General features: G+C 59.1%; 1 protein-coding gene across 4 annotated transcripts; it reads right to left on the reverse strand.

The window, feature by feature from the left end:
- Positions 1 to 1,262: 1,262 nt before the first annotated feature.
- AMPD2 (adenosine monophosphate deaminase 2) lies at positions 1,263 to 13,238 on the reverse strand. 4 transcript variants are annotated; one of them, XM_055584823.1, is made up of 18 exons: positions 12,799 to 13,238; positions 7,843 to 7,973; positions 7,489 to 7,619; positions 6,925 to 6,993; positions 6,724 to 6,835; positions 6,301 to 6,487; positions 5,940 to 6,081; positions 5,724 to 5,813; positions 5,343 to 5,472; positions 5,009 to 5,203; positions 4,791 to 4,922; positions 4,465 to 4,628; positions 4,102 to 4,228; positions 3,850 to 4,013; positions 3,389 to 3,509; positions 2,944 to 3,117; positions 2,650 to 2,760; positions 1,263 to 2,327 (listed from the first exon to the last, which is right to left on the reverse strand). In XM_055584823.1, exons 1-18 carry the CDS (start codon positions 12,806 to 12,808, stop codon positions 2,118 to 2,120), a joined length of 2,400 nt encoding a protein of 799 aa, XP_055440798.1. In that variant the 5' UTR covers positions 12,809 to 13,238; the 3' UTR covers positions 1,263 to 2,117. The 4 variants fall into 4 exon arrangements, 3 of the variants coding, with proteins under 3 accessions (XP_055440798.1, XP_055440797.1, XP_055440799.1); XM_055584822.1 differs by lacking the exon at positions 12,799 to 13,238 and adding an exon at positions 11,841 to 12,771; XM_055584824.1 differs by lacking the exons at positions 7,843 to 7,973; positions 12,799 to 13,238 and adding an exon at positions 11,841 to 12,772.
- Between the last annotated feature and the right edge of the window lie 1,652 nt (positions 13,239 to 14,890).

Below are 14,890 nucleotides of genomic sequence, written 5' to 3' on the forward strand. Positions count from 1 at the left end.
CCTTCTAGAAATCCTTTTTTTAGCTTACAAATGAAGACATAGCATGTTTATTAAATACATTCACTTCCTTGAAAAGTAAGTTCCCATCAGCCTGTTAAAGATCCTCCCGTGGGCAGATTTAGGCCCAGTGTGGGCCCCGAGCTCCCCTGGCTCTAGCCCAGACTCAGCCACTGGCCCATTCCATCCCCTGGGCCCATTCCATCCCCAACAGATATCAGCCAGACTTGTACAATCTCTTGCTCATCATCCAGCTCTAACACTCTGCTCTCCACTGTATAAATGGCTAGAATGAATTGGCTAGAGATGGCTTCTGAAGACAGAAGGACCCTGGGTCTTGGCCAGGAGCGAGCCCGTAGCCCTCAGGTGGCAGCAGCATTAGGGAGCCTCTGCCCAGAGGCGCAGATGCAGGAAGAGAGATGGGGCTGGAGAGGGGCAGGCTGACGGAGAGTAGGCAAGAAGCCAGCCTCCTGCTCCCTCACCAGGCCCTCAGTCACACAGGCTCATGCTGTTCCAGGGCTAATTATGTCAGAAGAGAATGAACAGTGCGTCTTTCTCCCCACTCAGCAGCAGCAGCAGGAAACAGCTTCTCTATCACCAACCCAAGACCCTACTCTCCTCCTTACATGAACAACAGACTCCAACAACCTCTGTGCCCAAGGAGGTGGTCCCAAAAACCATGCATTAACCATGGGACTGAAGCCAAGTTGCTTTAAGTCTGCATTCAGAAGGCACAGGCTTGCTCCAACTCTTTGCAAGAGAATCTGCTGGGAACATGCAGATTTCTGCACTACGCCTCCAACCTACTGACTCAGAGTCTCTGAGGGCAGGACCTGGAAATGGCATTTTAAACAAGCTCCCCAGAAGAACCTGATGCTCCTGGAGTTGCAGAACCACTGGCCTCAGGGTTGCATGTAAGCACATATTCCCACATCTACCGGAGGCTGAGAGGGAGGATGGAGAAAGTGGAAAGGGGATGCTACTCCCCAAAATGATGTGATATGGATGTGCCCCAGACCTGGAGCCAACTGTCCATTTCAGAGGGGGTGGGCCAAGCTGGATGAGGGCCTAGGGGCAGCAGTTGGGTCCCTGGTGGGCCTCTCCTCCCACCTCGCTTCCTCTGTCAGTTCCCACATGCATAAACAGTCAAGTCCATTCGTTCCCCTCAGAACTTGCTGTCCCTCCATCCACAATGCTCCTGGATCTGACCTCAGCCACCATCCACCACGGCTCTCCCTCTCCCAACAGAGACTCCACCTGCCTCATTACTTAAATAATCTTTATTTCTCATGCACTAGGAAAGATGGGATTGTATGAAACACTGCATTTCACAGCAAAGGCCTCAGTCCAGATCACAACACAGGGGACCAGGGGGGATCCAGGTGTGGTCAAAACTCTGGGGATCACAGTGGGGTTACTACCCTCAGGGCCGGTGGCAGATCCGGGACCCTCCTGCTACAAGGGTCCCGGACACGGCACAGGGCGGCTGCCCCCTCCCACAGAGGCACCAGAAGCTGACACCAGAGGAGCACACAGACCAGAAAAGAACAGAGAGAGCTGCTGGGCAGTGACTCGGCAGAGGCGGTGGTCCAGCACCTCCAGGGCCTGAGTCCAGGAAGCCAAGGCTGGGACTCAGCCAACCCTACCTGCCGAGGAGCTGGGGGAGCTCACAGATCCCAGGCGGCCCATGCCCACAACAACATACGCGTACAGGCCACACCTGACTGCCTCCCCGGCCACATAAACAAGACGGGGGCCTAAATTCAAGCTCCAGTCAAAGGCTGAATTTGCCCAAGCAGGACCCCAAGGGTTAGAGGGGCCAGCCCCCCACAACCATCCTGAGCTCTCAGATGCCCAAAGGACCGGTCAGGCTTCAGAGGATCCTGGGACAGAGCTTCCGGTGGGGCAGACCTCAAACCTGGGCCCTCAGGTGCCACGTGAGCCAAGACGAGGGCAAAGCGGCTCCACTTGGCCCGGGGCAGCACAGGGACAGACACAGGTGGAAACATGCAGGACAGAACAAGGAAGAACGACACGTGCAGAGACCAGAACAGGCTGGGAGGGTCTGCAGACAGAGCATGGGCAAGGTGCCGAGATGAAGGGCACCGCAGGGGCCGGGCTCACTGAGGCCCGGGGCTCATGGTGATGCCTGCCTCCTCCGGGATGGTCTCCAGCATCTCGCTCTGCACGGCCTGCGTGATGAGCGCCAGCTCCTGGCACAGGGTCTCGTAGCGGTAGCCCACGCGGATGTCCGGCACGTTGGTGCGGCGGATGTCGTTGCCCTCAGGGCCCTCCTTGGTATAGTTGGGGCCCAGCCAGTGGCTCTTCACCTGGAGGGGCAGGGTAAGGGGCAGGGCTGCAGCTCGCTCTGAGGGGCCAGCAGCCCTGCGTGTCTGTGTGTGTGAGTCACTTGGTCATGTCCGACTGTGTGACCCCATGGACTGTAGCCCGCCAGGCTCCTCTGTCCATGGGATTTCCCAGGCAAGAACCCTGGAGTGGGTTGCCGTTTGCTCCTCCAGGTAATCTTCCCAACCCAGGGACTGAACTCAAGTCTCCTACATTGCAGGCAGATTCTTCACCACCGAGCCCAGCACCCCGGGACCTTCCCAAATGCAGAGCGGGGGAGGAGAGGGATGGCAAGGGGGTGGGTACCTTGTGGGAGAAGCCACTCATGAGCACACTGTTGCGTGCCAGCTCGCACATGTCACAGGAGCTGAGCTTCCACACCTGGGTGGCGATGCTATACTCCTCCATCAGCGGCTCCTGCAGGGGCCAGGTTCCCTCAGGCAGGTGCACCGGGGCCTGCTGCCCACCCCTCCCGGGGGCTGACCACAAGGCACACTGCGCTCCACCAGCAGAGGGCAGCACCAGCCCCGAGGCCCCTCAGTCCAGAAGGCCTTTGTGCCCCAGGACACCCGCCTGCCTGGCTGCCTACCGGGCGCTGACCTTGGTGAAATGGAACTGCAGGGGATCGTCCGTGGACAGCGAGACCATGAGGCCACGGGACAGGTACTCGGGGAGCGGGTTCCGATGGTAGCTGAGGAAGAGGCTGTTGTTGCTGAGCGGGGACATGGCAATGCCAACCTGGGCCAGGTAATACAGGTACTGCAGGACCGGGGCCTGGGTGGGCGACAGGGAGGGTGGGCCTGTCAGGTTGGGGAGGACACCTGGTTCTGGGGGGTCCAGGCCACAGTGCAGGTTGGAGGGCAGTCCAGGCTGGGCAGGAGTTGCAGAGGGTTGGTTACAGCCAGGTTCTGAATTGGGGCCTTGGTGTGGAGGCTGAGGTCCCAGCTGGGGGTGGGTGAGGAGGAGGATCAGCTGCTGAAGAGGCCTGATGGACAGGGAGGAGGGGAGCCTCTGGGATGGCGGAGGCAGGGGTGCAGAGCCTGACCTTGCGCAGAAGCAGCCCGTGCGAGATGTTCTCAGCCAGCATGAAGGCCGACACCAGGTGGTGGATGGGCCCCGCCTCCCCGCAGTGTGGCCTCAGCACGAACGTATGGAAGCCCCTCTGTCTGGGGGGCCAGAAGACAGCATTGGGTCCCAAGCCTGGTGCGCCCAGGCTCCTGAGCCCCAACCCAGTGACTGTGTGGGCCAAGGACCAGGGTCAGCGGTAGGTTCTTGGCTGTCAGGGTTGAACTACAGAGCCCCAGGGGCAGAGAAACAACCCATCAGATCCAAGACTGGGGGTAAGACGTGGGTCAGGTGGCCCCAGCAGGTCCCAGGGCAGGCCCAGAGCAAGGCCTGATGACTGAGAGCTAGCCATGCGGGTAGAGACGCCAGGCAGGTGCACCGGGGCCTGCTGCCCACCCCCTCCCGGGGGCTGGGAGCACCTGCGGAGCCCAGGGCAGGCACCTGCGAAGGTGGTTCAGCATGGCCATGTTGGCGAAGGTGTAGTACAGGTAGTAGGCGTAGGGCGGGTTGTCCTCCTCCACCCAAGCCTCAGGGAGCGGGCTCTCCAGGTTGAAGACATGGTTCTCGGGCTTCGACTCATCATCCACACTGTCAAAGCCGTCCACCTGGCCCAGGATGCTGGGTCAGGCCCAGAGCTACAGCCAGGCCTGAGGCAGTGTCCTCCCCACACCCAGACCCAGGCTACCCCCTCACATGCTCCAGGAAGAGATGCAGCTCCGGGTGGCTGGCAGGGTGGATGGTGGCCTCGAACAATGGCAGGAAGATGTTCTCCAGCATCTCCTGGAAGTTGGCCAGCTGGCCCTTGGTCCGGTACACATCGCTGCGGGCGAGATGTAGGTACACGGGCGTGCGCAGGTCAGGGCAGAACCACAGAAGCACTTCTGAGCCATACTGAGTGAGAGGGGCTGGAGAGACCGTGAGTGGAGCCAGGGCTCCCTCCTGTTCCGAGGGCTTGGCTGGGATGGGGGAGGCTCAGCCATCCCAGAGGGCAGGAGGCCAGCCCTGGCCCCATGACCTCTGCCCCCCACGTTCCCTCCCACGCCCAGGGACACTCACAAGAGGCGGGGCACCTGCACGAGCCAGCGCACGTTGGGGGAGTGGACACGGTGCGTGACGGCCCAGCGTGCTAGCTTGTCCCACTCGTCCCTTGAGCGCCCGTAGATGGAGAGCCGCAGCTCCGCGTTCTGGTATTTGCTCTCCTCCAGGTCGGACATCACCTCCTGAGCAGCATGCGTGGGCAACTGTCACCCTCAGGCTTCTCCCCTATCCCTGTCCCCGTGCCCACGAGGCACGCTCTGTCTGACTTCTTCACGCCTCTCACCCACCCCACAAACCCCCAGCCACCCAGGCTCTCAGTCAGGGAGGGCTGCCCTCCTCCTCACCTTGATGATGTGAGCAAAGTACTTCCCAGAAATCCTGTTGTCCGTCTTGATGAAGATCTCTCGTAGGACAGACTCCCCAATGGGGTTGTATTTGGCATTGAACTTGTCAAAGCGATGGAAGGTGTTTCTGTCCTGGGGGAGAAAGGCCAACCCAGGTCACCCCTGAACCCCAGCCTGCACACCAGCCCAGCCTCTCAGCCCCCGTGCCATCGACGGACCGCGTGCACGTCGAGTGTGTCCACACTCAGGTCGTAGGCCGTGAGGTTCATGCTCTCAAAGACCTCCCGTAGCGTCTGCTCACGACCCTGCTCCACGTGCACGATCTCCTCCAGGTGCCGCTTCATCGCCCGTTTGATGAAGCGCAGCAGATGCTTCTGGTTCATGCAGGATGAGGCGTGGATGTGAGTGTCCACCTGCGACGGAACGGGGACTGCTGGGGCCTGGGCGGTGGGATGGGGGAGGACTCTCCAAACTGGATGCTGGGGAGGCGGGCAGGCTGTGGAGGGGGAGGCTGGACAGGGGTGCTGGGTCAGTTGGGTGGGGAGGGCCCACCTTGCGGATGTTGTAGAAATCTCGGTGTGGCACCTTCTTCTGCGCGGCCAGCTCCTTCATTTCGTTGAGCAGCACGTGCATCTGGAACTTGGAGCTCAGGTACTGGAGCCGGCGGTAACAGAATGACTTTCTGGGCAGGAGAAGAACCAGGCAGGGGCTCAGGCATGCAGGGAGGCACCCGGGAGGGCCTGGGTGGCAGAGACAAGGGCGGGAGCCGGAGGGTCAGGAATGGGGCAGCCAAGGGGACAGCAGCCGAAGATGGAGGACGTCTAGGACTCAGGGACTATGAAAGGGTGAGACTGGATGACAGGTGTCAGGGGCCAGACTGGAAAAATCCGAGCTGGGAGAGGAGCCGAGTGTCTGGGACAGGCGCGGACTCACATGGGGCCATTGATGATCAGAGCCATCAGCACATTGACATCTGCCACAAATTCCTGCAGATCGGGATATGGCAGCTCCACCTCTGAGCAGCTGGTGTGTAAGGGGAGCTTCAGTGAGGAGAGCAAGCCAGGAGGCCCTGTGGGCCCTCCTGAGCCAATGCCATCCCCTTAGTCTCTGCCCCTCCACGGCCCCCAGCACACCCTACACCCCTCTTACTGCTCATCAGGTTCCCTGCGGGTGTACACATGAACCACGCCCCGCACCATGCGCAGACCCAAGCCCAGGTCCCCAGGCATGGTGCTCGGCTCACAGTGCTCATAGGGGTGCTGCTCCAGCACTGGTGGGTGCACCGGGGCATCTGCAGGGGTGAGGAGGGTGGAGTCAGGGCCAGGGCTCTTCTTCCAGGCCACCCGCTTCCCGGCCCAGAGGCCCCAGCAGGACAGCTCCTGCCCCTGCCTCCCCGCCCTGCGTGCCAAGAGGCTGGGAAGAAGGAGGCAGGCTGAAGTTCCTGGGCACACGGCTCAGGGTGGCTGGGATGCCAGGGCACATGGAGTAGGACAGGGATGGGGGGTCCCACCAGCGGACACGGGGGTGTCGGGGCCCTGCTCGTAGGTGCGTGTCTCCAGGGGCTTCTCGGCCAGCTGCTGCAGGTACCGGCGGGTGGTAGGGCAGAAGCTCTGCAGCGACAGGGCCATGTACTTCTCCCGGATGAAGAGCGCCCGCACCACGCTCTTGGCTGCATCCAGCAGGTCTGTGAAGGGCACCTAGAGACAGAGATGTGGACGCGCTCTCCTCAGTCCCAGACCCAGCCTGCTCTCACCTCCTTCCTGAGGCCCGTACCCCAGAAACACTCAGACCATTCTATGCTCAACAGGGTGACTAGCTCCCAACCAGAGCCTCTGCCTCTCCAGCTTTTAGAAAGAGAAACAGCCCCTCTAGCCTCTATCCCCATAGCCCAGACTTGAGGAGCCCAGCAGGATGCAAGGACGGGGACACTCACCCCACACTTCTCCTCCCCAGAGATGGACACCCGCTGAAACTCCCGCTCCAGCACCGCGTCGCGCTCCCACAGGCCCCGGTCACCCTGCCCCTCACCCTTCTCCTTGTAGAGTCTACAAGTGGGGAGGACAAGAGAGGGGCTGGAAGCAGCAGAGGGACAGGCCCCAGCCCCGCAGCCCCCGTACCCCTCTGCCCTCCTCACTGGAAGTCCGAGTCACTATCAGTCTTCAGGAAATCTTGCTTGGCCCGAAGCAGGATGTCCGGCTCCAGCCTGGAGGTGAGAGGAGAGGCAGGCCCATGATGAGGCCCGTGTTCCCAGCCAGGGCCCTACACCGTCCGAGGTGCCGTGAGCGTGTTGTCATGTGTGGCCCTCACAGGGCTGAAGAACCCTGGGCCACGCGGGCTGCTCTCGCCCCACGTCAGAGATGAGAAAACACACCCAGAAGTTAAGCAACATGTTCCCGGACACACTGGTGGGCAGAAGGCTGAACCGGGCAGAGCCCAGCAGCCTGACCCCAAAGCCTATGTCTGAACACCACACTACTCTGTGCCACCTCCCGGGGGTGGCCCAGGGGCAGGACTGGTTGTAAGAGAACAACCACGGGGCTCTGCAAGCACCCAGGACCAAACAGAGGGATTCTGGGCGGACTGCCCTGTGCCCCTCCCCACAACCCCATAGCCGCCGCCTGGCTGTGACCCTACACCCTGCAGCAGCCTGGCCAAGCCCCCGCCCTGTGGCCGCCTGGCTCTGCAGCTGGGGGCTCACTTGACATCCTGGCTGATCTGCCGCTCCAGGCGCTGCCTCCGCTCCTCCAGCTGCTCGATGGGGCTCTCCTCCGGGAACTCGTAAGGGGCGCTGCGGAGCTCACTTTCAGCCAGGGAGCGGCTGAACAGCTCCTGGTGGGAGGGAAGGAAGGGTCAGTGTGGCCGAACCATCAGGGTCCAGGGATGCAGGGAGGGGACAGGGGCTGGGGGTACCTGGGACCACCTAGGGATCAGGGCAGAGCCAAATATAAAGTAAGGGGACAGCTGAGGTGGAGGGGTGCAGGGAGTGGGGACCAGGCGTGGAGGCAGCAACCAGGGTGAGTGGGGAAACGCAGGGGGTGGTGCCAAGCGATACCTCGGCGATCTCCTTGCATTTGCCATCCATGGACGTGCGCAGGTCGAGCGGGAAGTGCTTGAGGCAGGGGGCAGGGCCTGGCAGGGATCGGGCAGACTGTAGCGGAGGGGCCCCCAGCCCACCCCGAGCCTCTGTGGAGACAGTGATGTGGGGTCAAAGGGTGTGGGCCAGGGCCTGGGTGCACTGGAAGCCCTGGGCCCTGGCATGACCCCAGGGCAGCCCTAGAGACAGGCCAGCCCCGCTCAGAGGCTGAGGCGTGAGCCTACCCGTGGACCTCACCTGCAGTCTGGCCTGGGGACCCCTCACCCATTCCAGGTTCGGGGGTGGGGCTAAGAGTCTGCCCCTACAACAAACGGACTCATTCACCCCAGGAATAAAACTCTAGATCCTGGACTAGGGGCCACTCCATCGGGCCGTGAGAGAACCTCCAGGTGAGTACCTGCTACAGGCAGCATCCACGTATCCATGCACACATATGCACACTCTCACACTCTCTCTCTCTCCAGGTGCTCATCCGCACCAGCGAAGCCCGGCGCACAGCTTCCATGGCAGACAGTCCAGGGTCAGATCTGCCTCTGGATGAGCAGACGGCCCCTCGAGGGCAGGCTGACCTAGACCTACAGAGCCTGGGGGAGCACAGCTGCCACTCGGCTCTGGCCTGGGGACCAGCCCCCGAGGGAAGAGGAGGAGAGGAAGTGGAGGATTTGGTTGGGAGCAGGACCCTGACCTCCTCCTGGGAGGCCTGCCCTCTCCCCCAGGACCCCAGGACTGCCAAGATGTGGCCTGGCCTCAGCCTGCCCCTCCCACTGCTGGCTGCCCCTCCAAAGGGAGCTGCCACAAACAGTCTGCGCCACTCAGAGGCCCCGGGATCTGGGCCGGAGGCCCTGGGGAGGGCCTGAGGAAGGGAGGATCGGCAGCTGGAGTCTCTCTCCACAGAGGGAAGGATTCCTCAGCTTCCACAGGAGGCTGGCACTAAAGACCTTGAAGCTGAAGAGTCTAGAGAGGCTGCCTAAGCTCCCAGCCCACTCCCAAGAACCCTCCCTGGGCTCCCCAAGCCACCCTCCCCGGCAGGAAGCTCTCCAGCCAGCTCTGGGGTGCTCCCCTTCAGCACCCTCCTTTCCCCTCCCCACTGTGGCTCAGGGATGGACTGGAAGCTCTACCCAGGTGGCACGCTTTGAAGTCTCCAGGCTGCTTCCCAAAAACCTGAGTCCTGTCCCACAGCTGGACAAAAAGAAGAGGGGGTATCTGTCCCAGATCTAGGATCTAGCCCCCCACACAGACACCCTGCTGCCTGCCTGGGTCCTACCTGCAGAGTCAGGCAGCGCCGGCCAGCAGCCCTGTGCCCCTCGCCCGCCTGTTTGCTGAGTGGAGCTGCAGCCAGTCCCCCAGGACAGCTCAGGGGCCGGCATGGGCTGTACCAAGTGCAGCTGCGTGCAGGGGAGACCCTGGGATGCTGGCAAGCAGGGGGCTGGGGAAGCTCAGGGGAGCTCAGAAATCAAGGGAAGGAGTAGCACAGCTGGGAGATAAGAGAAACCCCCAAACTGAACAAGGCCTTAACCTCTACAGTGCCAGGGCCCAGCCCAAAGTGGGGCCCCCAAGGGGGAGGAGCAGAGCAGGCTGATATGGGCAGGGTGGGCTGGCAGGGAAGGGACAAGCCCCTTTAAAATGCAGTGTCCTAGGGGATAGCATGCAGGGCCTGGCTGACCAAAGGGCAGGAGAGGGCAGCAGCCCTCCTGGGCTCCACACCCCAACACCCCTAGGTCAGCTCCCTCTGCCCAGTGGCCTTGTTTTGCTCACCACTGTCCTCTGGGCCCCTGACTATGGGGTCCCTTGGGAGAGACGGGGCCTCTGCAGGGGAGATGTGCTGGCTGGCACCAGGGGTAGACACTCAGTCCAGGGAGCAACCAATTTATAGAGCTTTCCTGCTGCCCCAGAGACCAGTTCACAGCCCCCTAGACCTCCAACTCTTCTCCAAGCCTATTGTCGAGGACAAAATGCCTGGGAAGAGAGGTTCAGACATAGGGCTAGAATTTGGAGGACTTAAGTTTGACTCTGTTCCCAATTACTGGTGAGTCTCTACCATCTGGAGGCTTCAAGTCTGCCTACAATGGGGTGATAAGGGGTCCTACCCTGCCTAGCCACACAGCTACCATAAGGTACACAGAGATACGGCTCTGCAAGCATTCTGGAAAGCCCCATCATCTGTGATTAGGAACTTCTGGGACCCTCCAAACACTTCCCACATGCAGTCCCACCCACTGGGGGTGGGTGGAGCTTCGGGTCCCAGATCAGAGAGGCACACAGGACTGGGCGTGAAGGGAACAGAATGGGTGGGGTGGGGACACTATCTCTGACTTGGAAGAGAGCAGAGCAGAAAAAGGAAGGAAAGATGGGCACTAGCTCAGCCCTCAGAGTTTAAGGCACAGCCTAAGGTTCTTGTATTCCGCCCAAGAACCCTGATCCAACCCAATCTTCCCCTTTTCTAACCCCTCCAGAGAGGCCGGCCACAGACCCCCAGGACTGGTCTGTATCAAGTCAGCAGAACTGACACAGAGGCCCTGATCTCAACCACCTCCCCTAGCAGGGTGACCTAGGGCCTCCTCAGAAATGCTGGGGTGGCCCAGACAGGTCCTAGCAAGCAGCACCATCCCCTCAGCCTGTTGGACCACCATAAAGGACTGCCAGGGCTCACTAAAGGTGACAGACAGGCAGTAACCACCACTCCCTGAGGACCGGTCACCTACTGGTCACTTTCTCCCAGGGTCTGTGCCACAGCACCACACACACACCACACACACACACACACACACACACACACACACACACACACACACACACAGAGCGTGGGAGAGGTGGCCAAAAGTCATAGGGGGCTATGCCCTAGCCATTCCCATTAACTCCAAGATTCTTGCCAACCTGTCTACACACTTGACCAGAGCCCCTCACTCACTACCAAGGCTGCCCCGGTAGGCAGACACTACTCGAGGCTTTGACCTACAAGTATCAGCTGCTCCCACCATGCGACCACCCGAATGTGGACAAATCTAGCCTCAGGGGACACACGCTGTGGGGGCACAGACCTGGGCACAGAGAACAGAGCCCCTCAGGCCAATACAGAACTCAGGCCATCATCTTCAGGAGCATAAGAAAAACAGAAGGTAGTACAGACAGCTGCTGGGGGGATGGGCAACACCAGCTTGACCTGGTCATCAAAGTAGGGGTGGGCTTCCCTTAGCCACAGGCCTGAGACCAGCAGACAGCAGGTAGATTCCCTCAGCAAACACAGATCTGGGCAGTGGAGCCTTCAGGAAGATGGGCACAGCTGCCAGCTCCAAATGGTGCAGAGATGTCTACTGGAGTGGGAGCCGAACCAAAGGGTGCAGGACCACATGCAGGCAGGCAGCAGCCCCAGCCTGAGCCCCAACACTGGCTCGGCCCAAGGGCACCCCACAATTCCGAGGAAGCTCGCAAGACAGACCAGAAATGAACAAACTGCAAACAATAGATACAGCTGAGCCCTCAGCCCCTGGATGCCCACAGCAGTAAGTATGCCCTAATGTCAGACAACCAGTAAGAGGGTTCAAGATCTGGGATCCCGGAAAGAGAAACTAACCTCAGGAGGACAGCCCGAGCCGCCAGCAGTGTGGCCAGTCCGCAAACCAGTCAGTCCCACACATCCCCCACTCCACACACACTCCACATGCAAATAATCTTAGCACAGCCACACACGGACACGTGTGCAAGTACACTCTTGCTGCACCCACACCCACGCCCACTCCTCATTACAGAGGACCGCATCCCTGACACGGAAACCAGTCACCCTGCACCCCACCTCCGCCCCAAACCGCCTCCCAAGCCAGCTGTCCCTGGGAAGAGGACAAGGTGCATCACTGCCGAGAAGGCGTCAGAGAAGTCCCCCTCGTTAGGGGACCAGTGGCCTGGGTGAGAGGTGAGGGTGGGGAGCAGGGCCAGACTGAGGACAGGAGGCATACACTCACCTGGTACTGCAAAGGAAACCTGGAGGCTGGCCCGCTTCTTAAAGGGATATTTGGCCTTGGGATTGCTGGGGCCAGATGAATAAGATGCCATGGCTCAGGCTGCCGCGGAGCCCGCGGGGGTAGTCTGAGCTGCACCAGCTGGGCTTGGCTCTGCCACATCCAACCCCTTCCTCCGCCCCGCCCCCAGCGGGAGTGACTGATGCAGGAAGCAGAGGCCCCGCAGGCGGAAGAGGCCCTGGCCACGATTTCTGATGTTGTCTAGGCAACCTCAGGAAGGGGCGGCCTCCATCCCTGCCCCTTATCCCTCCCTTTCTCAATCCCTGGAGTGACTCGACTGATGGTAACTGGGCCTGAGGGGGTAGAAATGAGGAAACAGAATGGGGATGGGCCAGCCCCAAGCACCCTACTAATCCCGCTATGAGCCAGGGCTCTGGAGCAAGAGAGTCAAAGTTCAAGCCAACTGGTCCAGCCAGCCTGGGAGAAAAAAGATAATAATAGAGAGAGGGATCCAGCGCAGGTACCCCAAGCTCAGAACACATTTCTTTCAGGGTCAGCGGACTCCGTGAAAACACAGCCCCTCTGGGGCAGTATCCCCTTTTTTCCTTATCTGAACCTCCGGCCCCAGGTGGTTCAGTTCTGGGACGATGGGGTAGAACTGAGAATCCCAGTCCAATCCAGGGAGGAGCCTGTCTTGGGAAAATTCCACTGTCCACAGAAGCTGCCCTCTTAGAAGACAAGGAGGCAAGGAAGCAGGGGCTTTCTTTGGGGTGTGGGAAAGCGACCCCAATAGCTTCTGACGGTTCCTTGTCTTTCCACACTCAGGCTCTGCTCTCCTGGCCGCTCCCCAGGAGCCGGCCGCCTTCCCTAGGTCTGAAGGCAGTGCCCACCCTATTGTCACTATCGCCACTGCACTTCTCTGTCCCAGAGACCCTGCCCCCCTTCACACGCACACACTCACCTGAGGCCATGCTGCCCGAGCCCTGTGGGGAACCAGGGAGTCTGTCCGCCAGGGTCTGCACCGCCTGGAAACCCGGTCACGAGGGAGGGGAGGAGGGCTAGGGTCCAGACCCTGCCAAGTGGCTCCAAGGGCCCCTGCCCTGGCACTGAGATGGGAGAAGTAAGACAGTCTTTCAAAATTGCTGGCTGGTTGGAGGCGGGCCCCCTGCCGACCTGGGCCGCTGTACTGGCCTTGTAGACCCCGGAGCCCCGACCCCCAAGCCCGGCACTCGGGAGGCGGGCAGGCCACGTGCTCCCCAGAGAGCGGGACCCGGAACTCGTCTGGACTTCTCTCCACACTTTCAGGGTATTCGGGGTCGGATTCCGGTAGCTGGACCGTGAGGGAGTCACGCAACAGGTGCGACCTCACCAAAGCCGCCCCAGCGACAGCGCTCTCCTCCGCAGCCCCAGGCACCGCTAGGTCCGTGGCCCCGCCCCTGCCCGGGCCCAGCCCCGCCCCCGCTAAGCGGCCCCGCCCCCGCCATTTTCCCTCTCCCGGGCGCCACGTGGGCAGCCGGCACTTCGCATCCGTCCGGCAGCGTCTTGGGTAACTTCTGTGCGTCAGCTTCCTCACGAGTAAAGTGATGGGGTAATCGCAGTACCTCACTCAAAGGGGTTATTGTGAGAATTAAACGTTAAGCACCTTTGCAAGATGCTGGGCAAAAAGCCAGTGCCCAATAAGACAGATAGCTATTATTATAATCCCAGGATTCTCCTTTAGCTGAAGCCCTTCCCCGCATTCTTATTCTAGGTCGCCTGTTTTCTTACTCAGGCAGGCGTAGCTGGGCAGGGTGTGCCCTGCAATTCTGGCTCCCATTCCCACATTTATCTGTGTACTTGGTCAAGAGCTCAGGCTCTGTAGCCAGAATGCCTAGGTTCAATTCCAGACTCCACCTACTTCCTGACTGCCCTTGGGAATATTGTTAACTTCTCTGTGCTGCTTCTACTTCCTCTATAAAATGAGTGTGAGAACCTACTTTATAAGCTGTTAGGATAAATGAAGTAACAGAAGTGCCTGGCTTTAGTTACACTCAATGTTTCCTATTATTGCTGTGTCCTTGGCCTCGGTCCCCTGTACACTCTCAGTTGATTCACCTGTAGCTTATAAAGAAGGTGTGCTGGGCTATTTTGGGGACTGCAGATACCCCACCCAACCAGCACCCCTACTCCCAAGTGGCAGGGAATCCTACCACCAGGGTTAAAGGAAACCTATGGGGGAAAAGACCTAATGTATTAGCAGCTTAGTCTTTTTCCTATTCTCCACCTTGTGGGAGCCCTTTGTCCCCCAAACCCAGTTGTATTAATGCTGTTTGTCCAGCTTCTCCCAGTCCTCACCATCCCTGCAGCCAAATTCCTTCCCAAACTCTGCCTCCTCCTCCATCCACCCAGACTGGATTGTGGACCCTGAACCCTATTCTCTACCCGAATCTGGTATTGCATCCATTGATTCCTGCCTAATGCTCTTCACCCTGGACAACTTAAAAAAAAAAAAAAAAGGCCTCTGTAAACAAGGGGGGAAAGGTTCACCTCACAAAGAATCGATAAAACTGAAAAGAGAACAAGGATAAACCATGCTAACCCATCAAATTAGCAAAGATTAATTGGAAAAGAGTCCTAAAGCAGGCAAGGGTGTAATAGTGAAATGGGACACACACATGTTCTACTGGTGGTTGTAAACACTGGTAGAATTTTTCTGAAAGCATTTGGCAACCTATGATCAAGAGTCTTAAAAAGGTTCATATTATTTGACACAGTAATTCCACTTCCAGGAATTTGTTCTTTAAAAAAAGCTGCAAGAAAAATATGCACAGAATTGTTCATAACTGCAATGTTTATCACATAGAAAGGCTGGAAACTTAAAAGCCCAACAACAGGAAAATGTTTAAATTATGTCATATGCACACAATTAAATACAACCATTAAAAATTGTTCTGAAGAATTTCTTAATAAGGTGAGAATGTTTACAATGTAAAATTAGGGTGGAAAAAATGGGTGCAAAAATCTGTACAATACAGTATGGTCCTAATTAAGTGACACATATGCATAGAAAATAA

The sequence above is a fragment of the Bubalus kerabau genome, chromosome 6 (assembly GCF_029407905.1).
Source record: "Bubalus kerabau isolate K-KA32 ecotype Philippines breed swamp buffalo chromosome 6, PCC_UOA_SB_1v2, whole genome shotgun sequence".
Taxonomy (NCBI): Eukaryota; Metazoa; Chordata; class Mammalia; order Artiodactyla; family Bovidae; genus Bubalus; species Bubalus kerabau.

What these genes read in the sequence shown, in the direction of transcription:
- AMPD2 (XM_055584822.1), bottom strand. Translation starts at nt 11,931, where the DNA reads ATGGCATCTTATTCATCTGGCCCCAGCAATCCCAAGGCCAAATATCCC. An exon ending in GATAGTGACTCGGACTTCCA is followed by an intron (nt 6,836 to 6,924) that starts GTGAGGAGGGCA and finishes CCCCACTTGTAG; the next exon opens with ACTCTACAAGGAGAAGGGTG. An exon ending in ACGGGCTGCTTCTGCGCAAG is followed by an intron (nt 3,118 to 3,388) that starts GTCAGGCTCTGC and finishes TCGCCCACCCAG; the next exon opens with GCCCCGGTCCTGCAGTACCT.